We start from the raw sequence: 27,121 nt of genomic DNA, 5'->3' as shown, positions 1-27,121 counted from the left end.
TGAGACTGTCTGTAAATGAAAGATCAGTGATACTGGTTCTTGCCTAATGAGGCCCTAGGTTCATTCCCTTGTACTGTCAAAAAAAAGAAAAGGAAAAAAAAAGGCAGTGGGAGGGATTGTTTAGAGGAGGAGTTGCTGGGTAAAGGAGGACAGGTGCTAAGTTAGGTTTTACTTATTTAGTTTCTTTATTTAGAGGTATTGGAAATTGAACCCAGGGCCTTGCACACACTAGGCAAGCACTTTACCCCAAAGGGTTACATCCCAGCCCCTGAGTTATGTTTTAAATGTATGAGCTTTAAATTGCATCCACGTGGAATCATGTCTGGCAGCTGGAGGGCAGTGGAGGGAGAAAGAAGCTTTTGGGTTATTGGTGTAAGCTGGGGTGATGGAGTCTTGAAAGGAAGTGAGGTTTCCAAGAGTCGGGGGAGAGGAGGAGGAGAGCAGCTCCTTGAGAGGATGAAGGAGGGAAAGGAGAATGGAGGAGGACCAGGATTCAGCAGGATCATAAAAACAGAAGGAGGGAGGGAGGTGTGAAGGTAGGCAGGAGGTTGGGTGGTCTGCCATAGAGGCCAAAGGAGTGGGACTCCTAGGACCTTCCTCACCCCTCCTGAACCTTAAGGAGCAGGGATGCGGCTGGGCTAAGGTGCTGTTCCCTCTCCCACACTGCAGACAGGACTTACAGGTGAGCATGTAGAAGACCCTGATTACTGGCATTGTTCAGTTACTGGAGGTAACAGACCAGCAGTGACTATGGAAAATGAGGCTGTGGAATGCGTCTTGTGAGTTTTGTTTGTTTGGAGTTATGGTTTAGGGTAAAGAGAATTTATTTGCACTCCTTCATTTTTTTGGGTCGGGGGGTACTGGGGATTGAACTCAGGGGAACTTGGCCACTGAGCAACATCCCTAGCCCTATTTTTTATTTTATTTAAAGACAGGTTCTCACTGAGTTGCCTATTGCCTCGCTTTTGCTGAAGCTGGCTTTGAACTTGTGATCCTCCTGCCTCAGCCTCCAGAGCCACTGAGATTACAGGCATGCGCCACTGAGCCCGGCTATTTCCTGCCTTGTGAACAGCAGCAGGGTCTCTTAACAGGCATATCTGACACATAATGCCCCTTTGCCACTTCCCAGCCCAGTGTGTAAAGTTGGCCTTAGGGCTTAGAAGTGGATACCTCTCCACTTAATTTTCCTTCAAATTTTGGGGTGGTTGAAGATTGATTTATTTTAATGAAAAAGGTGGGGGAGGACTTTTAGTCTTCTTGAGTCCTTGGAAAAGGAATGAGGAAGGGATAGATTTGTTTGGCAGGGGTTTGAGGAAGAAGCTGAAATCCATTAGTAATTACTGAGCACTTCCCTCAAATTTAGGAGCTCATTTTCCAGATTCTGAATGATTAGAATCGTGGTAGCTGGGAGGCCAGGGGCATCCACATCAGTTGCATTGATATTGGATTCAACTTTTGCCCTGCTGTCAATTTTGAGGAGTAGGTCAGTTACCCTCTCTGTGCCTCATCTGCTCACCTGCTGAAATGGATGTGGAGTTGTGGGAACTGGAAGGTTATATTTAAATGTAAAAGTGCTTGCTTAGTGTAGGTGGCACCGGGCACTCAAAACTGATAGCAGCCGTCTCAGCGCTACTCCCTAACACCACACCTGAGCTGGGTTTTGAAGGCTGTGGGGGCCCTTTAGGGAAAGTATATGGGGCTGTTAGCCAAGGGCTGGCTCTCTGTCAGCGAGCCGTGGTGCCAGCAGTTTGCTTTCTTGTTTGCTTGGGAGGTGGTGCTGGAACTCGGTGTGAATAACCGGGTGGGCACGCTGTGGGTTGCCCCGCCTCCCGGGAGCTGCCAGGGGCTTTTCTGGCTGCAGACGTGCGCAGCGTGGCCCTCGGTGGCCCAGCGCTGCCGGGCTGAGTGTGCGCCCGCACGCGCGTGCTGGGAGCCCGGCTCTAGCTGCGTCTGGCTGAGGAGCCGCCTGCACGTCATGACCTGGTTCTTGTGTGCTGGCGGCTGCGGAGGCAGCCACTGCTGCTTTATGCCAGGCCTCAGATGTGGTCGGGCTCGATTTCCTCCCTGCTGGCCTCTGGCCGGTCCGCCACCGGCTGCTTGAGACAGGGGCTTCCGTCAGGAGGGCTGGATCCTGCTTCCTGGCTGCAGATCAAGAGGCTGGCGGGGGACTCTGCAGAGTGGCTGCAGCTCTGTTCGCCCTCGCCTGCCAACCCTGCCACGGGGTGCTTTGGGGCGGTGAGCTGGGAGGGGACGGTCCATCGCTGGTCACAGTGACAAGGCTTTAGTTTGGAATTCTCGTTCCACAGCAAGTTGCAGAAATCCTTAATGGGTGGGAAGTTCCAAGCTAAGCACCCCTCCTCGGCCACACTCCTTCCAGAGTATTCTTCGTCTTTTTAGGCATTTTCCTTACTTTGCGTGTGTGATCTCTGTGTGCTGTGAACAGCTCTCTAGCAACAGAAATAGCACAGAAAATACCTCACCCACAAATTCCTGTCCCAGAGATTAACAGGCACGCAAGGTTCGCACAAACTTTCAGTTTGTGTTCTAAAACCTTTCCCCCTAAGTAAAATTGAAGTATAATAAAATTTGGAGACTATAAATAAGAAAATATACCCACTCAGTACCACCCAGAGGTAAGCAGTCTTCATGGTGCCATGTATTTCTTCTTGATGTTTCATGTGTGTTAATGGAATGAAATTGTTAAATTAAGCAATATTTTGAATCTTGGTTTTTGTTTTTCTACCTAAAATAGTATTCACTTCTCCAACAGAAAAACCTTCGAAGTATCCATGTAAGAAGTACATTCTTGGCCTTTCTTCATTTAACACATTTCCTTATACGTCATGTTCCTATTTTAAACAATTGTGAATCTACTGATGAAATGTCGTAATTTTTATTATATGTGTGTAAGCTTATTAAACTAGTGTTTCATATGTTCAATAGATAAAGCTAATGATAAAAGACACATGTGAATTCTCTAACTAGAACATGGACAGCATCACTGACCCCACTCTGGTGTGTTCTCCCAGCCCATCCCCCTTCTTCACTCCAGGAGGAGTGAATTTTGTGTTTTTCTTTCATTAGCCTTTTAAAGTTTTCGTTTTATATGTTTATGTTTTTACACATCTTAATTTTGTTTATTTGTCTGTTAGAGGTTTTTAGGATCAGCAGAGCGTATGTAGTCTTTCAAAGCTTGCTTCTCCCCCAGCCCCAGTGCAGTTTCTGAGATTCATTCATGATCCTGTAGTTCATTTATTCTCACTGCTCTGTAATATTCTATTGTCCATTCTGTGGTCGATGGGCAATTAGAATATTTTCACACTTCAGTGTTTGAGTAATACTGCTGTGAACATTTGTATACTTAATTCCTGATGTGGAATATGCAAGGTCGACATTAAATGTAGTGCCATAAACCTTTCCAGAATGTTTGTCCTATTTTCCTTATTGCCAGTGGTGTATAAGGAAAAGTAAATGCTAAACTGTAGTCACTTGGTTTTGATCTAAAATCCTTTCTCATGGTGCTTACGATGTATCTGGTGCTGTTATGAGTGTTCTTTGTATAGTTATTAGTTTAATCATTGTAACAGCTTTGAGGTAGGTACTGTTATGAAGTCCTAATTTACAGATGAGGAAAGGGAGACAGATTAATTTTCTTAAGGTCACAGTTTGTAAGTGGCCGGGGGACAAGAGTCAACTCAATGTTCCTCTTGAGTCCTATATGATAGGTATAAAATGGAATCTCACTACGGTCTTACTTTGTATTTCTTTGATACTGATAAAGCTAAGTATTTTTCATATGTTTATTCCCCCATTTCATTTTCATAAAAAAGAAATATACCTTTTAGACACCACTTCCCTCATGTTTGGACTCTTGGGTTATTTGTAGTTACACACTGTTAATGCTTCAGGGGATATCTTTGGCATAGGTAACATTAATTTCATATAAGTTTAAAATGGACAGCCTCTTTTGGATTGCTTTGTGATCTTGAGAGAGTTACTTAACCTTGTGGGAGTTTGTGATGATTAAATGAAATAAGTGTAGAATGATTAGCAAGATGCTCAGCCTATCAGAAGGGTGTTCCATCAGCATTATAGAGACTTTTCCTGGTGCTGCTTCTTTTCCTTTCTTCCTCAAAGCCGCATTAATTATTATTAGGTCAGAGGGCAGGAACAGTCATAGCTCTGCTTTTGCCAGATATGATGACCTCAGGGAGTTAAGCCCATTTCAGCATTTTCCTGTGCATTATACCCCAGCCACTGAAAGATCTGTATTCATCCATTTTGTAGTAGAAAACATTAGATTTTAAAATGTTTTACTGATACGTAAATAGTAACCACGAGAAACACGTCTCCCCCACCACCTCTCACAGGAACACCCTCTGCCGACATGTGATGGCTTCAAGAAGTTGTAGATAACCCTCTTTGGTTTGCTGTCTGCAGAGGGCCAGTTTTGATGTGGATGGTGCACACGTTCAACTGGGCTAGCCCACGTACATGTATACACTCTCCTGCAAAAACAGGCAGATAAGCACATCTTCTGCAGGAGTCCCCTAAAAGTCTCTCCACTCAGATTGGTTTCATCAGTAAATCCCAAGAGGGCAGGATCCTCTTAAGAGATGAATAATTGATCAACTCTAGACAACGTGCCATAAATACAACCCATGTACTGTTCAAGGGAATGGGGCCATCTGTTTGGGAGGTGGATGCTGAGCTCAGGGACTGAGGGAAAGGGTGGGGCTGGGAAGGGTCAAGCCCTCAAACAGCCGCTGACAGAACAGAGGCGCAGAGTCGTGGTGTGTGTGGTCAGGAAAGCACTGGGTGGGACTTACTGGCCCTCTGGCAGGGAAGCAGCCACCACTGCCTTGGAGTCCCATGAGAGTCCACTCTTGGAGATTCCACCGTGGAAGAATCTTGTGGAGGCTGATTACAGACATGTTCATTCTGGCTGAAAACATCTTAGACACGTTTTTCTAACGTGGCATGTCACCGCTGATGGTCAAGTCGGCCCTCTGTGCACATCTTGCAGCTTCCCCTTTCTTAGAGGCCCTAAGAAGATATGGCCAGTGAGGACTTTGCTCCTTCCAGATAATGTCCTTCATCTTCTTTTACTCTTCCATTTCCTTTTAGTAGAGAATTGCTGATGTGGTTTTGCAGTGTGTTGATACTCAGAGAGACAGGAAAGACTTGGGAAACCTATGTCGTGTCTGTACCTCTGTCTGTATTGGTGACCGAAAGTGGTGTTTGAGTGGAGTTCTACTCTTTTCCTGCTTCACCTGGCACCTGGGGGTTCCAGAACCCCGTGGGTGGAGAGGGCAGGCTGCGGCTGTTGAATACCTGCAGATACCTGGGGATATGGGAGTCCAAGAAGGGAGTTTGCTGTAGAAGAGGAGATGGGCAGGGCCTCTGCAGTCTTAGCCAGGCAGGCTGCAGAGCCACATCCCAGCACAGGTTCCTGGACCCCTGGGGGAGAGGCAAGTCTTTGGTGGGTGAGATCCGAGACTGCAGGTGGCAATGCAGTGCATGCACAGCAGTGTCAGGAAGGAGAATGGTAGGTTAGGTCTCTTCTTGGATCTGAAAAGGATGTTTTCTCTGCCTGAGTAATTTTTTTTTGTTGTAGTCCCCCTCCCCCCAGTACTGGGGATTGAACCCAGGGACACTTTGACTTTGTCCACAGTTCTTTTTGTTTTTGACACCCGGTCTCACTGGGTTGCTCATAATCCTCCAGCCTCAGTCTCTTGAGTCGCTCAGGTTACAGGTATGCACCACCATGCTTGGCTCTGCCTGAGTAATGTTTACTACCCCTGAATCGTCTGGTAATAAATCCTTGCTGCCCCTGGAGGAGGGAGCAAGCCCCCAAGCTGGGGAAGGCCTTGCCTAGGGTGGACTGGAGCCATCTACATGATAGTGGGAGGCAAGGAACCTAATAGGGGGTGGGTGGGAAGGTCCCAGTAGGGCTGGGCAGGGTTCTGTACCTGGAAGGGGGCAGCACTGGTGCCATTGGTGGGCCTCTCTGGAGGGCGGATGGGAGTGCCAAGCTGTTCTAGGGTCTGTGGCTGGATTCCTGGGTCCTTTGGGACCAAGGCATTCCCAGTGGCATTCAGCAGCCTTTGCTGATTTCTGCCATCTATGCATGTGACAGTGCTGTCATAGAGGAGAGATCACTGACTCTGCTTGGAGTCTTCACCGATCTTCCTTTGAAAGCGCAGGGGTGATGAGCTGTGCACCAGCCAGGTCCTTCAGGAAACAGAGGGGGCAGATCTTTTAGAACACATCCTAGAAGTTTTCTGCTAGATTCCAAAGGTGTGATGGAAGTAAGGTGCAGTTGGTCATATGCTTTTTTTCCCCCTTGTTCTAATTAGTTATATGTGACAGTAGAATGCATTTTGACACATCATACATAAATAGAGTATAATTTCTCATTCTTCTGGTTGGACATGATGTAGGGTTTTGTAATCATATATGCACATAGGATAATAATGTCTGATTCATTCTATCATTCCTACCCCCATACCCCTTCCCCTCCCTTCACTCCCCTCTGTCTAGTCCAAATACCTCTGTTCCTCACCCCTGCCCCATTGTGAATTAGCATCCGCATATCAGAAAACATTTGGTCTTTGGGATTGGCTTATTTCACTTAGCATGACATTCTCCAGTTTCATCCATTTACCTGTAAATGCCATAATTTCATTCTTTTTTATGGCTGAGTAATATTCCATTGTGTGTATATACCACAATTTCTTTATGTGTTCATTTGTTGAAGGGTACCTAGGTGGGTTCCATAGTTTAGGTATTGAGAATTGAGCTGCTGTGGACATCGATATGGCTGTGTCACTACAGTATGCTGATTTTAAGTTCTTTGGGTATAAACTGAGGAGTGGGATAACTGGGCCAAATGGTAGTTCCATTTGATCATACATTTTTATGAAAAGATCCCCAGTAGAACAAGTTGTTCTTGGTGACTGTACCTGTAGTCTGGTGCAGACCCTGTGGCGGGTCAAGGAAGACCTCCTAGGAGGGAATTGATTCAGTTCTTGTCTCGCTCCCTGCAATTGATCATATACCTCCATGACCACATTTCATCCCTATCTCAGCCAGTGCTTTGGTTCTAGCCCTCACTATTGTGGATTTGAGCAGTAGCATTAGTGTAACTGGTGTTTCGATCACCAGCCTTGAATCCTGTAGTGCATGCTCTGTGGGGACACCTGAATGTCCCGAATTATAAATCTGCTGTGTTCATGCTGTAGCCCATGCACCTTCTGCCTCCTACTTTAGGATAGATACACAAACAACTGCTGGATGAAGTGGCCTGTAATTCTAGCGACAGAGGAGGCTAAGGCAGAAGGATTGAAAGTTCTGGGCCAGCTTCAGCAAATTAATGAGACCCTGTCTCAAAATTTAAAAACAAGTGGGGCCAAGACCTTAGCTGGGAATGCCGACTCCTACTTGTGGGCTCTCCCTCAGTGGTAGAGTGCTTGCCTAGCATGCATAAGGCCCTGGGTTCAGGCTGGGTCAAACACACCCACAGCAGCTCACCCAACCTCAAGCCTTTGCATATGTTTCCTTCATTGTTTCCGTCTAGAATTCCTCCTCCTGCCCCTCTTTCAAAATACTGCCCATATTTCCAGCCTCATCCCAAAGGTTATTTTGAGATGAACCCTTTCTGACTCCCACGTACTCACATGCATTCCTGCGTAGGGAGAACTGATCTTCCCCCCACAGGCCTAGGTATGCCTTATTTTCACAGCACTGACAGGCTTCTTGGCATTATTTCTATAGACCTCACCTTTCTTCTGTATCTTCTTGAGGTTCTTGAAATCTATAGTCTGGTCTATTGTTGAGTAACAAACCGCCCAAAACTTCGTGGCATAGAACAGCAGTCATTTTTTTTGTGCTCTTGGATTCTGGATTGGGAAATCAGAAATGATTTGGCAAGGGGTAGCTTGTCTCTGTCCTTTGATGTTTAGGATCTAACTGGAAAGGTTTGAGAATCCCAGGTTAGTCAGTCCTCAAAGAGTTCCTTCACCCTCGTTTGGTGACTAACCATAGCTTGGCCAGGACCTTAGCTGGGAATGCTGACTCCTACTTGTGGGCTCCCACGGGCCCGAACTTCCTCATATCATGGTGGCTGGGAGTGACTGTCCCAAGAAACCCAGGCTGGGTCAACTTTTTGATCTATCTTTGAAGGTCATTAAGGTGTCACTTTGAAAGTGTCACTTCTATCATATTCACAGCCCACCCAGATTGAAGGGAAGGGAACAGACCCCACCCATCCCTGAGAGAAATACCAAAGTCACAAAACAAGAACTTATGGGATGAAGGGATTATTGTGGCCATCTTTGGGAAATATAGTCAACCACACACACACACACACACACACACACACACACAGCCCTTGATATGCAACACGTCATCCTTAAAATCTGAAGCTTGAAGAAGAGTAAAATATGAGATTTTTTGAAGTTTGACTGGGAGTCCCACAGAACTATGTTCAGCAATAGATTTCAGGGTGGAGAAAAGAGAAGAGTATGCATGTCTCTCTCTCTCTCTCTCTCTCTCTCTCTCTCTCTCTCTCTCTCTCTCTGTGTGTGTGTGTGTGTGTGTATGGTGGGATGGGGGACTAAGGGTGCATAGAGTTGTTTAAAGAAGCCACTGTTGCTTAGGATCAGTAAAAAGTGCATGTGCACATAAAGACCTAGACTGGAGAGCAGGAGTGCAAAGTTAGACTGATAGAACAGAGAGACAGTACACATTCAAAGTTGTCTAGATCTGATACCCAGGCACGATGGAGGGACATGGGTAATGTTTGGCCTGGGAACGTGAAGTGCAAAAATGGTAAAGTTGGGAAAGGAGTTACTGGAGATGGAGAAGGAGAGTTTAGTTCCATTTTAGACAAGCTGACTCTCAGTGTGGAACACATTCCAGGGTTTAGAGCTGGCTGGAGGGCACTTGAGAAGTCTAGGCAGGAAGCAGACATTTAGGAGATTCCTCACATGGTGTTTGCTGGAACCCAGAGGACAGTAAGAATTAAGAGGCAAAGTATGGAGAGTTTAGAGTTGAGGAATGTCTGAGCTGGGACTTTGAAAGGGCTTAAATTGGAGTCTGTCCTCCAACATTGCCCTCCCTGCTAGTAATTGCCAGACAAGTCTTGGGTTTCCTTGTCTAGAGTCTCCATTGATAAGAACTCATTACCCTCTGGCTGTTTGGGGGATTGGGTTCATTGCAGTATTAGGAAAATTCTCTCCTTAAAAGGAGCCTAGGTTCTGTTTATAGCTTTACCCTTAGGGCTACTCAAAACTCTTAATTCTTTTCCCAAATGACATGTTTAAAGACCTTAAGTTTTTCAGGACCAAACGGGACGTATTTATTTTATGGATTGCTTGTTTTTATTGACAACATAGTTATACTTGTATGTATTTATGGGGTACCTACCCTCTTATGGTTTTGAGCTGTCCTGCTCACTCTTCTCTGTGCTCTCGGAGGATGTGTCCCTAAAGGGAAGTTCTGTGTTCAGGTAGGGACTGTCTGGGCAGAGTGGCGCCATCTCCACCTGTGCTACAGATCCTTTTTAGGTAGCTGTGTATGGGACCCTTTAGTAGATTGTGAGATAGACTTAAAAGATATCAGTCAACATTAAGAAAGGAAGGAAGGAAGAAAGACATATTTATCTAGTAAAGGGAAGTAGTGTTTTGTAAAACATTGTTTATAAATTCATAAAGGATTTGTAATCACAAAGTTTGAAAAAAACTGTGGGTCATGAGACCCTTTGATGCTACCATATCATGTCATACTGAGTATACCTCCAGTTAGCCTTCAGTCTTTTCTCCCTCTCGATTCCTGAGACAGTCGGATGTGCTCTGCTGCCATTGCTTCTCCCATTTTTAATCTGTGTAGATGTGGTTTGGGGTGTGAGTACGGGACCCTGCTTACCCTGTTAGATTTTTTCTCTCTGGCCTGTTGAAGTTTTCACTCCTGGCACTGTCATTCAGCATAGGTTTATCCCTCCTATTTTCTTTTCTTTTCTTTTTTTTTTTGTGGACACAATACCTTTATTTTATTTATTTATCTTTATGTAGTACTGACGATCGAACCTCACACATGCCTCACACATGCTAGGCAAGCACTCTACCACTGAGTTACAATCCCAGCCTGCCTCCTGTTTTCAACATCTGCCTGTTTGATAAGTGTGCCCTCTCTATTGTTATTGATAAACATGTTGAACTGGACAGTTCTGAGAACAAAGCCCTGTGGTGGACTTCTAGAGATTCATCCCCCATCATTTGACATCCCACTTGTGCTCTTGTCTCCAGTGGTGAGCCAGCCTTTACAGCTGTGATGCTCCATAGCCAGCCTCAAAGGGGCCACAGCAGACCTTGTGAAATTTGAACTTCTGCAGACTGAGTTGCATATTCAAAAGCCTTCAGGGGCTTGGCAGGTAACACAAGTGAATGAAATGATAATTAATTCAGGCAATTAGTAAGTAATCCCTGACCCCTGACCTTGGTTTCGAGGCAATACAGAGTGGTGGAACTGAGTATGAGCTGGAGCACTTACATTTTGTGATTCTGCAGTCACCGCTGCTGTAGAGGTGTGGACCATCAAGGAAATCCCAGGTTTCGTGTGCAGTTTGATTTTTAAATGTTGGGAAAATAAACAAAAATATGAATACTGTGTAGGCCTTCCAGCAGATTGGTGGCAGATTTGGCTCACAGCCTTCGGATTTGTGACTGGACCGCCATGGGATCTCTCCATCTGCTGGCCCACTGACCACGTGACAAGAGGAGTTAGACTAGTTGGGTATGCACAGGTTGAGGTCCTCTGTGGAACCTGGCTCCTGTGGCTCCTCTGGGAATGCATTCAGGGGTCTTACCCGGCATGGTTCTCAAACTGAGGCGACTGGAGGCTGGGAATGGTGTTGCCCTTTGTGCCTGTTGGTGTCCTCCCCTGCTCCAGGACCATTGGCAGGTGTTGAAAAATATTTCAGTGGGCTTCCTGACTGGGAAACTAGAATTTAGGGTTTCTTAAGATCTCCCCACCCCTGCTGGCTTTGTTTCCTTTCCCTCATATCCTTACCTACTTTTCCCTTTCTTCTCTTTTTTTGGGACAAAAAGCATTTTACTTCGCAGGGAATTCTAAGGCACGAAACTAGCCTAGCCCTTCCTTGTTCTTATTCACACACCAAAAATAACTTTTTAAATCCCTTTTCGTTGTTGTGACCATTTTGGGAAAGCCTCAGCTCGTGTAGCATTAGTCTTCCTGACACTGTTTTTGTAAATCCATGCTACACTCACGTTTTTGGTGAGTTTTTTTGTTTTGTTTTGTTTTGGTACCAGGAATTGAACCCAGGGGTCCTTAACCACTGAGCCATATTCCCAGCCCTTTTTTAATATTTTATTTTGTGACAGGGTCTCACTAACTTGCTGGGGCTGGCTTTGAACATGGAATCCTCCATCTCCCGAGCTGCAGGGATTACAAGAGTTCTCCGCTGCGCCCACCTCATGTTTCTTTGTGGTTATGCGTGCTCCTTCTGTCCTTTATATACAAGCATGTAAATTTTGATTTCCTCAGACTTTGTAGGCTTTGTCAGCTCACGTTCATGTAGGTCTATAAGAAGGAAGGGAGTGCGGGGTCATCTGCCATACTCCTGGGCCTTTCCTCTGAAAAGTGGTCTTCCTCCAGGGTTAGAGAGATGCTGGATTATTCCATGGCCAGTGGGGGATGTGATGCCTCTTAATCTCCTGGGATTATGCTGCTGTACCAGCTGTGGACAGGAGGCACAGAGTCATTAAGATTTGGACATTGGCTGGTAGGGCAGGCAGCTGCTCGAACATGTGATAGTCATGGCGTATGATAATGATAATAAAGGTTCTATGGGAACCTAGGGAAGAAGCCACAGTGTACAAAGTGTCATTAGATCCCAGGAGAAGGAACCACAGATAACTCTGCCAACTGGGTGGGAGAGGAGGTGACGCTAGCTGGTGCTTGAAAAATAAGCCAGAGTGACCCTCTCAGTGCCTGAGGACTGGTAACTCCATGTACAAAGCTTGTTGACATCAGAGAAAGTGGCCCATTGGAGAACCCTAAGGGTCCCTTGTGACCAGAACAGGAGCAGTGATGAGGATGAGGCAGGAACTGAAGGCTAGGGCTTCACCTCTCACAGGTCTGATCTGAAGTCCTAGTTTCTGCCACCACTTTGGAGCCTCTGATGGCCCTTTCTGGCAGTCTTGGAGCTAGCATCATTTTAGCAATCTGTTTAAAGTGCTTTGTATTTTGTTTTCTTTCTTTTTTAAAAAAAATCTTTATATTTTAGTTCTAGTTGGACACAATAACTTTATTTTATTTATTTATTTTTATGTGGTGTTGAGGATTGAACCCAGGGCCTTGCACCTGCTAGGTGAGCGCTCTACCGCTGAGCCACAACCCCAGCCCCAGATTTCTTTTTTAGCTTTTTATTTTGATGCAAGTTTAAAACTTACAGAGAAGTTGTACAGGGATGGACATATTGGTACATGCCTATGATTGCAGCAACCGGGAGGCTAAGGCAGGAGGATCACAAATTTGAGGCCAGTCTGGGCAACTTAATAAGATCCTGTCTGAAACAAAATAGAACAGGTTGGGGATGTAGCTAAATGGTTATTGCAAACAAACAAAAAACATTTGTAAGAATAATGCCTGGGTCTCCTGTATACCCCAATTGTTTACATTTTGCCTCATGTGCCTTATAGTTTTCTCTGTATATAGTATGTAGGTATTTTTTATATACACATATAGCTTTTTTGAAATCATTTGTAGATAAGTTGGAATTACTGTGTCCCTTTACCCCATTACTTCAGCGTGTGTGTCATAACAAGGATATTCTCTTATGTAACCATAGCCTAATGATCCACATCAAGAAGATTAAGTGCACTCAGTATTATCTTGTCCATGTCCACATTCAAATTTCATGAATTGTTCCAACAATATACTTTATTGATGGTTTTTCTTAGTCGGAGATCGAACCTGTGAGCCTGCATTTTTGTCCTTACAAATTGGAAGAGATTGTTTCTTGACTGAAATATTTAAAGAGAACATTTCAGGTACTTTGTAGAACACCCTGCAATTTTGGTTTCCTGACATTTCCTCAAGAGTAGATTCAGGTTCTACATTTTGGCAAGAGTTCTGTGTGAAGGGTGTTAATCCTCAGTGTATCATAGGCAGAGGCAGGCCCATGATGTTGGTCTGTCTTAATATTGGTGATGATAACTTTGGTCATTTGGTTAAAGTGGTATACATCAGATTTCTTCACTACAGAGTTCCTGTTGTAATTAAGTGATCTGCAAGGAGGTGCCTTCAGACCTTCTATCTTTGTATACTACTTGCAGCATCCACTGTGACTTTCAAAATCTGTCATTCCTTGGGTGTTCTTTCTTGGCATTTGATAGTAAAGAAGAACTTTTCTTTCCTGAAGGATGAGTTTCGCAGACTCAATTTCATGTCTTATTAGTATTGGCCTTGCTGGGTGTTCCTGGTCCCCTTCCTCTCGTGCTTTCCCTTTTGTGCTTCTGTAGATATCAGGTGTATAATGGTGGTTCCTGGACTTGGGAAGTGGCCTGAGTCTTTTTTTTTTTTTTTTCCTAAGCAGCAATTTTCTTGTCATCAGCATGATTGACTTGGCACGGGCTAAACACACACCATGTGGGATCCAGTGTTTCCCTCCAGCCTGGGGCTATGTAGGGAATGTGGTCTGTCCCTTGCTGTTTGACAGCTCAGCCTGGGCTTAAGTGAGGACAGTAAAGGAGAGAGAAAGGAACTGTGGATTCCTTCCTGATAAGTAGCAGGGCTGACTGCTGGTCCAGGCTGAGTTTATGAAAGGGCTTTTCCCCACTGACCCTTACATGTACATGCTTCCCACTTAGAGCACATAGTTATGTGCTGGGCTTGGCTAGCTTTCTTTACCTCTTGGGGAAAAAAAAAGTATGGTCCTGGTGTGACTTTGGTGATTGTGAGTTAGACTTTTTCTTGGTGCCCTTGGTTTCGGGGAGCTTGTCAGTATGATTAGTCTGAGACTGTCACAGAGCCTGAGCAACACTGAGGACTCTGTTAGGACCTCCTTGTTGCAGAGTGTGGTGGTGTATGCCTGTAAACTCAGCTACTTAGGAGGCTGAGGCAGGAGGATTGTGAGTTTGAGCCAGCCCCATGCAACATCAAGACTCTGTCTCAGAAATGAAAAAGCTGGGGATGTATCCCAGTGATAAGTCACCCCGAGTTTAATCCTCAGCACTAGGGGGAAAAAATCTTTCTATTGCAGCTGGTGAGGCTAACTAAGGAATAGAGACATGGGAGGATGAACTGAGGCTCAGGAAGTACCAGGAGAGGGTTTGTAAGAAAAACAGGATTGGGAAGTACATCGGAGTTGTGTGAAGAGGGTGATGCCTTTCAAATAATGTGGTTCATCTTTTTTCCTTTTTTGCTTTCCCCTCTCTCTCCAGACAGGCCCAGAGCTCAGCCCAGTTGATGGACCTGTTCCAGGTCAGATGGACTCAGGGCCAGTGTACCATGGGGACTCAAGGCAGCTAAGCACCTCAGGGGCGCCGGTCAATGGTGCTAGAGAGCCCGCCGGACCCAGTCTGCTGGGGACTGCGGGTCCTTGGCGGGTAGACCAGAAGCCCGACTGGGACGCTGCCCCAGGCCCAGCTCACACTGCTCGCCTGGAAGATGCCCACGATCTGGTGGCCTTTTCGGCTGTGGCCGAAGCTGTGTCCTCTTACGGGGCCCTTAGCACCCGGCTCTATGAAACCTTCAACCGTGAGATGAGTCGCGAGGCTGGGAATAATAGCAGGGGCTCCCGGCCAGGGTCTGAGGGCTGCTCTGCTGGCAGTGAAGACCTTGACACGCTACAGACAGCCCTGGCCCTTGCACGGCATGGCATGAAACCACCCAACTGCAACTGCGATGGCCCAGAGTGCCCTGACTACCTCGAGTGGCTGGAGGGGAAGATCAAGTCTGTGGTCATGGAAGGAGGGCAGGAAAGGCCCAGGCTCCCAGGGACTCTGCCTCCTGGTGAGGCTAGCCTCCCAGCCCCAAGCACCAGGCCACTCCTTAGCTCTGAGGTCCCCCAGATTCCTCCCCTGGAGGGCCTGCCCCTGTCCCAGAGTGCCCTGAGCATCGCCAAGGAAAAAAACATCAGCCTGCAGACCGCCATCGCCATCGAGGCCCTCACACAACTCTCCTCTGCCCTCCCCCAGCCTTCTCACTCCACCTCCCAGGCTTCTTGCCCCCTCCCTGAGGCCTTGTCCCCTCCAGCCCCTTTCAGGTCTCCCCAGTCCTACCTCCGGGCCCCCTCATGGCCTGTGGTTCCCCCCGAGGAGCATGCATCTTTTGCTCCTGATAGCCCTGCCTTTCCTCCAGCAACTCCTAGAACTGAGTTTCCTGAAGCCTGGGGCACCAACACCCCACCAGCCACATCCCGGAACTCCTGGCCTGTGCCCCGTCCAAGCCCTGACCCCATGGCTGAACTGGAGCAGTTGTTGGGCAGTGCCAGTGATTACATCCAGTCAGTATTCAAGCGACCTGAGGCCCTACCCACCAAGCCCAAGGTCAAGGTTGAGGCACCCTCTTCCTCTCCAGCCCCAACCCCATCACCAGTCCTCCAGAGGGAGGCTCCCCCACCATCCTCGGAGCCCAGTACCCACCAGAAGGCCCAGACCGCCCTACAGCAGCACCTCCACCATAAGCGAAGTCTCTTTCTAGAACAGGCCCACGATGCCTCCTTTCCCCCTCCCTCAGAGCCTCCTACTCCTGGCTGGTGGGCCCCACCAAGCTCACCTGCCCCACGGCCTCCTGACAAACCACCCAAGGAGAAGAAGAAGAAGCCCCCCACACCAGCTGGAGCTCTTGTGGGAGCAGAGAAAACCACCCCTGGAGTTAAGCCCAGTGTCCGAAAGCCCATTCAGATCAAGAAGTCCAGGCCCCGGGAAGCACAGCCCCTCTTCCTGCCACTGCGGCAGATTGTCCTGGAAGGGCTGAGGTCCCCAGCTTCTGAGGAAGTGCAGGCACATCCACCTGCCCCTGTCTCTGTCTCTCTCCCTGCCCCTGTCTCTCTGTCTCTCCCTGCCCCAGTCTCTGTCTCCCTCCCTCCCCCTGTTTCTCTCCCTGCCCCTCTCCCAACCCCTCCCCCTGTCTCTCTCCCTGCCTCACAGGGCTCTGCTGTCTCCTTGCCCCCAGAACCTTCTCTTGCGCTATTTGCACCTAGTCCCTCCGGGGACAGCCTGCTGCCCCCTACTCAGGAAATGAGGTCCCCCAGCCCTATGGCAACCCTGCAGCCAGGCTCCACTGGCCCCCTTCCCCCTGCCGATGACAAGCTGGAAGAGCTCATCCGGCAGTTTGAGGCTGAATTTGGGGATAGCTTTGGGCTTCCCGGCCCCCCTTCTGTGCCCATTCAGGACCCTGAGAACCAACCAGCATGTCTCCCAGCCCCTGAGAGCCCTTTTGCTACCCGCTCCCCCAAGCAAATCAAGATTGAGTCTTCAGGGGCTGTGACTGTGCTCTCAACCACCTGCTTTCATTCGGAGGAGGTAGGCCAGGAGGCCACACCAACCAAGGCTGAGAACCCACTCACACCCACCCTCAGTGGCTTCTTGGAGTCACCTCTTAAGTACCTGGACACACCCACCAAGAGTCTGCTGGACACACCTGCCAAGAGGGCTCAGGCTGAGTTCCCAACCTGCGATTGTGTCGGTAAGTCCACCCAGGTGTCAGGGAAGAGCAAAGGGCCATGGCCTGGTGGCTTTGAATCTCCAGGCTCTGCCTTTTCATTTGGAAAACACTTATGAGTTTCCCAGCAAGCTGAGTCCTGGGAACACAGAAGTGAGCTCAGAGGTGAATGAAAAAGATTGATGGGAACTGATTATGATGCCATGAGGTGTGTGCCATGTTAGTGCAGGTAGGACAGGTGCTGTGTGGTACAGCTTGAGCTAAAAGCACCTGAAGGTGGCTCCGGTGCTGAGCCCCTCAGGGCCAGCAGGCAGAAAGGAGACATTCTAGGAAAAGGGAACAGATTGAGCTATGGGAAGGTGGAACTTGTTTGGACTGTTCTTGGTCTGGCAAGAGAAGAGAGGAGAAAGAAAAGGTGGCTTGAGGGGTAGGCAGGGGCCAGATGGAGCAGAGCCCAGGGAGCCAAGGTCAGCAGTTGGACTAGGTGAGCTCCTAAGAGGTCAAAAGCAACTAATGCCCTGCCAACTTATGCTTTGAAAGACTGTTCTGGCTTGTGAGGAGGAAAGATTGGTGGAGGGTTCTATAAGAAAGGAGTTGTGGGTTAGGAAAGGACAAAGGGTCCTAGAACCTCTTAAGAGGAGAAGGCAATGAGGCCAACTTGGGTCTCCACTGTGATGGTGGTGTTTGCTAAGACCACAGGTTCGAAGGAGAGTTTGTGAGTTCTGTTTGGATGAGTGGGTCTGAAGTGGCTGAGAGGCCAGGGGATGAGTTAGGGGTTTTAACAGAGGTACTTGTGGGGTAATGCGTGCAGCAGTGCTGTGGGGTCAGAACACTGAAGAGTTAGCTGGTATGGTAGGCCTTGCTCTCCAGGGTAAAACATAAGACACGTGGATTCTGTTTAGAGGAGGTTGCTGGTGCGGTGGTAGGCTCCAGGCTCACCCTGGGCTCCGAGCTCTGCTGTTGATAGAGATTCTCTGAAAGACAGGTGTTGACAGAAGAACACTGAGGCTGGCGATAAGCATGTTGAATTACTGTGACTTTATGGTACACAAATGGGTATTAGGAAAGGACAGTCCTGTCCTCTTGACTTGTCAAAATACATAAATAGCAACAAAATTGTGTGATTTGTTGGGAAGCCGAGTCACAGCCTGTGAGAAGGAGCTGTCCTTCCACTCCAGCTACCCCAGAGTCCTGTGTAGACACCAAGGGACCAGGGACAAGGATTCTCTTGCAGTGCAAAAAATGTTGGCTTCTGTTGGAGCAAGCAGACATGTAGGGTCCTGCTGAGTGTGCACAGACATGTCAGCATCACGTTCCGCTCACCTTGCTCCTTAGGCATGACTAGTGTTGACAAGGTCTCGAGGGCCACCTTATCTCCCAGTATTTGGGGGAATCTAGTTCCAATCATAGGAATTGGGCCCCCTCCCCTTGCTCTTTTCTGTGTTTGTACACATCTGTCCCTCCTGCCTGGGTTTAGTGCTATGTTAGGTGTTTCCCTTCCTCCAAGGTCAGAAATGTCCTTACCAAGTGCTTAGGGCATAGTTGATTCTTAATAAATGTTCTAATTGTTGCATTCAATTGCATAGGTATTAGGGTTGGTCAAATTAGTTTCTTTTTTTTTTTTTAAATTTAAATTTCAACTGCCATGCTTACTAGTGCGGAGAGCTTAGGTACTTTCCCAACCTCCAATATCTTGTTTCTTCAGTGTACAATGAAAATGGTAATAGCACCTACTCACCAGGCTGAGGGTTGGGTTAGTTCATCTGTGCAAACACTTAGAACCACATCTGGGTCATAGTGAGGCCTAGAGGAGCACCAGCTGGTCTCACGCCTGTCAAGTCCAATCAGCAAGAAAAAGAAATAAAAACACATGCATTGTAAAAGAAGGACAAGGTTGTTGTCCTGTATCTATCAGTCATTCATTGATCACCTAGCCCTGTATCCTTAATCACTATGAATAAAAATGAAGACAAGTGGCTCAGCAAGGAAGGACTTTGTGGCTTGCTTGAGGAGACAGAATAGATGATAAAATACATAGTGGCCCATTCAGTGGGATCTGACCCTGCACTCCACCACAGCCATGCTTGCATGGAAGTAGCTGTGCTATAAGAGTATGTGGAGGACCAGGTTTGGTCATCATTAAGGAGATACATGTTTTATTTAGGAAACTTGGCCAAGCTGAGTTTTTAAAAAAATGTAGAGAATACAGATGGTGAGAGGTGAGAAGGTGGCCTCTCCAGACACAGAAATACATGAGCACAGGGTTGGGGCAGCAGGGAGCACAGATCCAGGTGGAAGCCCACTAGTGCAGGGCTGGACCTGAAACCTTGGTATTCTGCTGTGTTCCTGGGACTTGAGGAGCTCCCAGGGGGGATGTGTACCAGCTTCAAGTGTACCAGCTTCAAGCCAATGAGCAAAAATGTAGGCAATAGACACTCAGCATCCAAGAACCCCAGCAATGCAAAAGTGGCAGCTACTGCCTTAGCAGGCAGATGGAGGGCATCGGCAATGGGCAAGAGGCAAGGGGAGCAGAGTCCCATCATTGCCAGCCACTTACTCTTCCAGGTTGTATTTTATCTGTATCTAAACAAAGAATTAGAACCAAACCTACCTTATGTTGTTTATTGTTCAATCATAGGAAAATGCTTGGGTGAAAACAGAAAATATAACAGTATAATATATATGGGCACGGTGGTACATGCTTGTAATCTCAGTAGCTCAGGAGGCTGAGGCAAGAGAATAGTGAGTTCAAAGCTAGCCTCAACAATTTAGGCGAGGCCCTAAGCAATTTAGCAAGACCCTGACTTTGAGTAAAATATAAAAAGGGGCTGGGGATGTGGCTCAGTGGTTAAGTGGCCCTGGATTTAATTCTTGGTGACTTTTCTCTTCCCAAAAGAAAAGTATATAAATGGTAATCTTGTTTGGTTTAAAAGAAAATAGAGAAAAAGACTAGCAGGCACTTTGTCAAGTGATTGTTTCTATGGTCAGACTACAGGTAACCTTTCTGAATTTTTTTCTATGACAAAAATATGTATTTTATAATTGATATTTTAATTTTTAAAAATATTTTTAGTTGTAGTTGGACACAATACCTTTATTTTATTTATTAATTTTTTTTTTAATGTGGTGCTGAGGATTGAACCCAGCGCCTTGCGTGTGCTAGGCGAGCTCTCTACCACTGAGCCACAGTCCATTATCTTATATTAGACAAAGGTGCCAAAAACATGCACTGGGGAAAAGATAGCATCTTCAACAAATGGGGCTGGGAAAACTGGAAATCCAAATGCAACAAAATGAAATTAAACCCCAGTCCCTATAATCGATATTTTTAAAAGTGCACCCTAGCAGTAACATGGAAGATGGGTTGGTGGAGGGTGGTTACCCTGTGGCAGGAGACTGGTGGCTGTTGAGAATAACAATATTGGTATTTATGAAACACTTGCTCTGATCCGGGCATTGTGCCAGGTACTTTACAGTTACCACCTCGTTTAATCCTCGTAACATTTGTATGAGGTGAGGACCATCAGTGGCTCCATTTTAACAGCAAAGAAACAAAAGTCAGATTAAATAATTTCCCAAGGTCATAGAAAGTTGGAAGTGAGATTTGAGCTCAGCAGCAGGACTCCTGACCACGTGTCATTGAAATTGGTTGAGAAACAAGCCCTAACTGTACCAATGGCGGCAGAGTGAAGAGAGCACAGTAGAAGGGATTTTCCCTGAAACAATTTTTGTGGGGACTGAGGGTTTGTGATAGGGAAGCTATCCTGGACTCCAGAGGTGTCTGGAGCCCTGCGTCTGCTCAGGTGCTTCATCAGCTGGGGGGAGATGGGAGTGGGGAGAACTCTGCCATTGTGAATTCAGGCTCAGGACAAGGTTTAGAGATAAAGGTGCTCACTCAAGGATTAATTACAGATAGGGACCATCCTGTATCCCCCAACTCATCCCCTCACCCATGGGAGGCAGAGAGGTACACATGGTAGGTGCATGTAAGGAAGAATTTGCCATGGATGTGACAGTAGCTGAAAAATGAAGTCTCCATTAAGCATTCAGGATAAACAATTGATGACAGACGGTGAGAACAACTTTATAAAAGCATAACTAGTCCCTACTGCATAGCAAAGAAACCTGTTAGTCAAGTGTATTGGTTAAGTCTTGCCAATACACAATTTTGGCCAATATGGGCATCATATTAAAACCCTGAGCACCGAGAGCATTGTTTTACCCTTATGTAAAACTTATGAGTTTCCAAGGGTTTGAAGGGGATTCATCGAAGTACTAGAATTCAAGGCACCCTTGAAGCTTCAACAAACTAAATTTAGATGATATGAGAAGGTAATGTTTTCCTCCAAAAAGCATGTGATTTTACAGTTTTGAGAAAACTTAAGTTGAAGCTCTGTATTGCGTTATTGCAGGGGATGCATGGCTGTTGATATAGTTCTATTACGTTGAAGCATGCATTCAAATGCCCCTGATCCCCTAGTGATCCTATAACACAGGGGCAGGATGTGTGCAGGCCTCTCTGCATTGTATCCATTCTCAATAATGTGGAAATTTCCCAGAGGAGCCACTAGGGTAGAGAATGAGTCCAAATGACTTTTTAGTGGGAAAAGCATCCTTTGAGATCTAGTCATCATTTTATAGACGAGGAAACAGTCTGTTAGCTTTTAAATGTTGTCCTGATATCTCTGAGGAACAGCTGACAGGAAGCTGCAGAGACTAAACTCCTAGCCAAAGCAGGAAGCTGGGAGATGCAGATTTTAGGGGCTGCTATCCTAAGAAATGCTTGAATTTTTAATCAGTTGATTATCCTGTCCTAAATAAGTGGTCATATGAAAAAAATCTCCTTTCCTGGATCATGGTGCAAGTCCAGGTAAGGGAGAGGTGTTGTCCAATGGATGTGGCTGATTGCAGTATCTGTCAGTTAACCTTGGTAGGGACCACAGTCCTGAATGGGATGACACAAAGTTATTTCTGTTTACAGTCATGTAAAGTCTATTTTCTGTAGTATTTTTGAGAACTTATTCCCCCTCCCTTGAATTCAGAGGTAAAGAGAAATGTCATATGAAGTATTTTTCAAGATGGTAGACTATTTGGATACCAATATAAAGGGAGTAGGTGGGTATCAGAGAGAACTTCCTGGAGGAGGTGAGATCTGAATTTTAAAGGATCAATAGAAGTTTAAAATTGGTCAACAGGGAGAAGGTAACTATGTGTGCCAGGCAAAGAGGTATGAAGATTATGGAGGAGAAACACGTGTGTGGGGGGAGTGAGGGGAGTGAAGATGTGGAGATCACAGAACAGGGGGAAACACAGGTGGTTCTGAGGTGGCTGGTGTGTTAGACAAAGGACCAGGAGTAGCTGGAGAGGAGAGTTCTGGGGAAGAAGGGATGATATTCAAAGGCAGAGAAATCAGTTTGCAGGTTCAGGTGTCATTCAGGCAAGAAATAATGGGTGTCTGAACTAAGAGAGTGATGCTGAGGAGGAAGAGGAATAGATAGGAGAAAGAATAAGAAAAAGAATTTCTGCTTCATTAACAGTTGGATGCAGAAAGAAGAGAGAAGGAGCAGGCACAGGCTCCTCCTAGGTTCCTGGATTGGCTGATTGCATGATGGTGGTGTCACTTGCTGAAACTGCAAAACACTGGAGGAGAGTGAGTTTGGCCCTCCAGCCTTGGAGACTTCTGTGAGGGGTATCCCTGTCGAGTCTTGTTGGATCTATGAAATGGAAGTTCTTCAGCAAACAGATGGGAGCTGAAGTTACAGTTTGGGTCCTTTCACTAGGCTAAATGTGTAGTCTGAGAATGGAGGAGACCACAGTTTAGAGGAGAAGGCTCAAACAGGAGGCTCTAAAGGACAAGTAGATGAGCCGTGGGAAGAAATGGAGGAGATGGTAGGTGGAAGATCCAACAGAGGTTGGATTTCAGGGCTGAGAACAGAAAATAGCATCGGTGCTGGGGAAGAGTCAAGTTATAATGCTTTGTCCTTCTTTGTCTGACTTTGTACATTAGTCTTTGCAGTTAGTTTCCATGTTCCTTAGAACAGAAACTGTGTTGTATTTTTTAAAGCATTGTACTGATGTTGAACACAGAACAAATACTCTACATATTTTTTGGTTACCTAGTCAACCTTACTCTATTTCTGTATTTCACTCTACAAGGATGTCAGGTTTAGGCATGATCTTATTTTTAATTTTTGTTGTTGGCAAATGGGCGCATTTTTATGAAGGTATTTATATCTATTACCAGTAAGCCCAGCATGCTGCCCATGGACTCATAAGTGACCTGAGATTTTAGTGTTAAAAAAGTTGTCTAACATACCTGATCCAAGGTAGGTCCTGACCATCTACTCATCCATTGCTGTGTGCTTATGACTATCAGGAGGCATCATGCTAGTGGTCGGTTACTGACCGTCATTGAAGTGGAATCTAATTAGCTGTATATGCTTAAGATGTTCAGATTTAAGTCTGCTAATTACATTAGAAAACTGAGGCATTATAAAGGATTGCTTGGAAAGAGAAGATAGGTACAAATAAAACCCTTGTATGATTTAAAAAAATAATAATTATTTTTTAGTTGTAGGTGGACACAATATCTCTATTTCATTTTAATGTGGTGTGAGGATCAAACCCAGTGCCTCATGCACGCTAGGCGAGCGCTCTACCACTGAGCCCCAGCCCCAGCACCCCCTTGTGTGATTTTGACATCTGTGCATTTATTATCTCTGTGGACCAGTGTCATAAAAAAGAAATGCCTCAGCTGTGCTCCCATGTACATTTCTACCCTTGAGTTTTCCTACTGGCAAAGTGTGGATACCCTGGTCTCTGAGAGGGAGGGAAAGGTGTAAGTTTCATTTAGATCTGAGGATCCCTCTTCATGTTAGGTAGTCATGAGTAATTTCTTATGTTTAGTAATCTCTTGCTGATGGCAGAAAAGATCCATTTCATTCTCACCCCAACCTAGTGCAGAATAACAGAGCATATTTTTCTATTTTAATGAGTGTAAAATTAAGTGCACAGGGTTCAGAAAAACACCTAGAGCCATATGATCAGCATTTTTTTAAAAATTGAATTTTGCTCTTCTGAGCTGTCCCCCAGAGCTTTCTATTGAATATTTTAGGAAAGAGAACTCAATTCTTGTCTCTCTGCTCAAAGTAAGACATAAAGCAAGTTTTTTCTTTAAGAGAGTGGAGTCATTTCTCTGCTCTGTCACTTTACCTTTATGGAGAAGGAAGAAATATTGCACTGGGGACTAAAAGGAAGAACCAGGACTTAACAGCAAAATAACAAAAAACTCCTTTCTTAGAACCTGATGAAAAGAACCAAAAGAAACAAAATTAGAAAGAGAAAGTCTCATCAACTGAAATTTGGCCAAAGCTACCATCTTAAACCATGAATTTCAAGGGCTGTCTGCCAGTATAAGATCAAGTTAAAGGATACTAAGGTATATAGTTCCAGTGTTGAGAAGATGATTATGGAGGCTCAGAGGGAACCTACATCTTAGGGAATGGGTTGGAGACCACCTGTCTAGAAGGCATGCTCTGTGCAAAGTTGGGGTGCAAGCAGTTGACTGAGTCCCTCTAACTCCAGCTTCTGGTGCAGTAAGGTGTGGGATAAGGACAGTTGGCAGGAGAGAGGAGAAACCATATAGTAGGAGCCAACTCTGTAGCTGAAGGCCAGCAACATCAAACAAAGGCCATTGTTCAGTATTTGCTGAACCACCAAACAAAAATCCTGCCAAATGTAAGGCTTTATTTTAACTTGATGTCTTATCAGAATGACCAGCTCATGCCCTTTTGAGGGAATAAGCCCAAGTCCCAAAGTGTTTGTCCCCATTAGGACAGAGTATATAATCCAACCCTCAACACACAAACACACATACAAATTCAGAGGCATTGGCTCCAGCAAACGGAATTCTCAGAGATGAAATTTCCCACTTGCAACTGTCCACAGCAAGCCACAGTTCCTCCAGCCCCTCTCAGACTGCTGAGCTTTTGAACTAATAATCAAAACCTCTACAACATACAGTTCTCTAACTTAATGTCTAAGGGAAGAATTTGAGCAGTGGTCAGGCAACCAGGAGTAGGATTCTACCCACTCTATTTTTGGATAAATGAGTCTAGATCAGTGACTTCCAATGAGGGGGGGACTATTTTTCCCCTCTTAATTGCCTCAAACAAAATGTTTGAGAATATTTTTGGTTGTCATAACAGGTGAAATACTGCTGGCATTAGAGGTTAGGTATGCTGCTGAGCCTCCTACCATACCCAAGACAGCCCTACAACAAATTATCCACTGCACAGTGTCGGTCATGCTGAAGGTGAGAAGCCCTTAGAAATAAACTTTCCTTATGAAAGAATGATTAATGTACAAAAATCCAATATGGTACCCATTAAATTCTGTGGGAAAAGAGAGGAATTAATATAACACATAAGATGGAAATTTACCCTAGAAAATAAAAGAATCATTCAACCAATTTATACTTTAAGGGAGGCTGAAGAAATGTTCACCATGAAATGAGAAATGAAAGGTGAGGTACTGAAGTTACAGAGTGACAAGAGTTATGGATTAAGTGCTAGGAGAGCACCATTACAAAGCACTTAAGACTGCATTAGGAGCTGCAAAAAGTAGAACGAAAGCTACAGGAAAAGCAAATCAGTGAGGATGGGGGACAAGCATGAGGGAGGAAGACAGGGAAAAAAAACAGGAGTGAACATAACCAGTGCAGATGGGGGGCTCAGAAGAGAGACCACATTTTATGGGAAACATGGGGAACATTTGTTGGTGTTCCCAGTGAGGAGCCTGGAATAAATCAATGGAAGATAAGAGCCAAAGGCAGCGGAAGACTTCAAAAGCTTTGATAAGAAATGATCATAAGAGATCCCAGGAAAAATGAGTAAAAATAAGCAAATAATGATTCTGATGAATTTAATGAACTTAATGAAGAAATGCCTACAAATTAACCATCAGGTTGGTGACATATACTTGGTTTTTCAAAGTATTTTTTTTCCTAACTTTTAAAAAGTTTTTTTTAAAGTTCTTTTTATTGAAATATAGGAAAGAATATAAATCTTAAGTGTACAGCTTAATACAGTTTTATAGCAGTTATACCCTTATGTAACCAGAACAGAACATGACTAGCACTCCACAGTGCCTCTCATCCCCTTCCCCTGTGACTTACCACCTGTGCCCAACAGCATGGGCTGGCAAACTGTGTCCTGAAGAACAAATCTGGCCCACATCTGTGAGTAGAAATGTTTTTATATTGGGCTGGGGATGTGGCTCAAGCAGTAACACGCTCGCCTGGCATGCACGGGACGCTGGGTTCAATCCTCAGCACCACATAAAATAAAATAAGGATGTTGTGTCCACCGAAAACTGAAAAGTTAATATTTAAAAAAAAAAAATTCTCTCTCTCTTCTCTCTCTCTCTTAAAAAAAAAAAAAAGAAATGTTTTTATATTTTTAAATGGTTGAAAGAAAACCAAAAGAAGCATACTATTTCATGACTCATAAAAATTATATGAAATCCAAATTTCAGGGTTCGTAAATAAAGTTTCAGTGAAACATAGCCATGCTCATTAGTTTATGTATCATATAAAGTTTTTTTTTTTTATTTTTTTGCACTATAATATCAAAGCTGAGTAATTGCCCCTGAGGCTGCATGCCCTGCAAAGCCTAGAATGTTTACTATCTGGCCCTTCACAGTGTGTGCTGACCCCTATCCCAAGGCTCTTTTCTAACTTCTGACCACACTGATCAATTTCATCTGTTCTTGAACTTCATATGTATGGAATCATGCATACACATGTATGTACTTTTCTGGTTTTCATTCAGTAGCATGTTTGTGAGATTGATCTATGTTGTATGTAGCAGTGTTGTTCATTCTTACTGTTGCACAGTATTTCAGTTTGTGAATATACCATTGCGTAGCTACTGGATCACAGATGGTCTTTTGGATTGTTCCCAATTTGGGGTTATTATAAATCATGCTGATATGAAACATTCTTATACATGTCTCTGGGTGCATTTATGTACACATTTATGTATTTCTGCTAAGCTTGTCTCTAGGATTGAAATTGTGGGTGTTTAGCTTTAGTAGGTACTATCAGTTTTCCAAAGTGGTTGCAATGATCTAAACTCCCACCAGCATTGCTGCACATCCTCACCAGCAAATACTGTCATCAGTTTCTTTTGCCATTTTAGTAGGTATACCATAGTATCTCTTTGTGGCTTTGACATTTCCCCTGTTGACTAATGAGTCCCATCACTTTGTCATATGCCCTTTTCTATAGAGTATCTGTGTGAGTCTGCTTGCCTGTTTCTCTGCTGGTAAGGATTATTTATTCTGGGTCTGAATTATTTGTTGAACATATATATTACAGTCCTCAGAGTAGAATGTTGCGATAAAACATTTGATCCAAGAAGTCTATACCCAA

The 27,121-nt window shown here is 45.3% G+C and overlaps 1 protein-coding gene across 4 annotated transcripts in view; it reads left to right on the top strand.

The window, feature by feature from the left end:
- Tet3 (tet methylcytosine dioxygenase 3) overlaps positions 1 to 27,121 on the top strand; it is a 101,341-nt gene that overhangs the window by 38,731 nt on the left and 35,489 nt on the right. For all 4 annotated transcript variants that reach the window (XM_046432192.2, XM_046432191.2, XM_046432193.2 and 1 more), the window contains one exon: positions 14,466 to 16,713. In XM_046432192.2, the coding sequence (XP_046288148.1) occupies positions 14,466 to 16,713 (2,248 nt within the window). The remainder of the gene's footprint in view (positions 1 to 14,465; positions 16,714 to 27,121) is intronic.

This window comes from Marmota monax, unplaced genomic scaffold (genome assembly GCF_021218885.2).
Source record: "Marmota monax isolate L192 unplaced genomic scaffold, Marmota_monax_Labrador192_F-V1.1 WCK01_AAM20220418_F8-fsc00106, whole genome shotgun sequence".
In the NCBI taxonomy this organism is placed as follows: domain Eukaryota; kingdom Metazoa; phylum Chordata; class Mammalia; order Rodentia; family Sciuridae; genus Marmota; species Marmota monax.
Note: the sequence above shows the minus strand (reverse complement) of the source record. Positions and strands in the feature narration are given on the sequence as shown.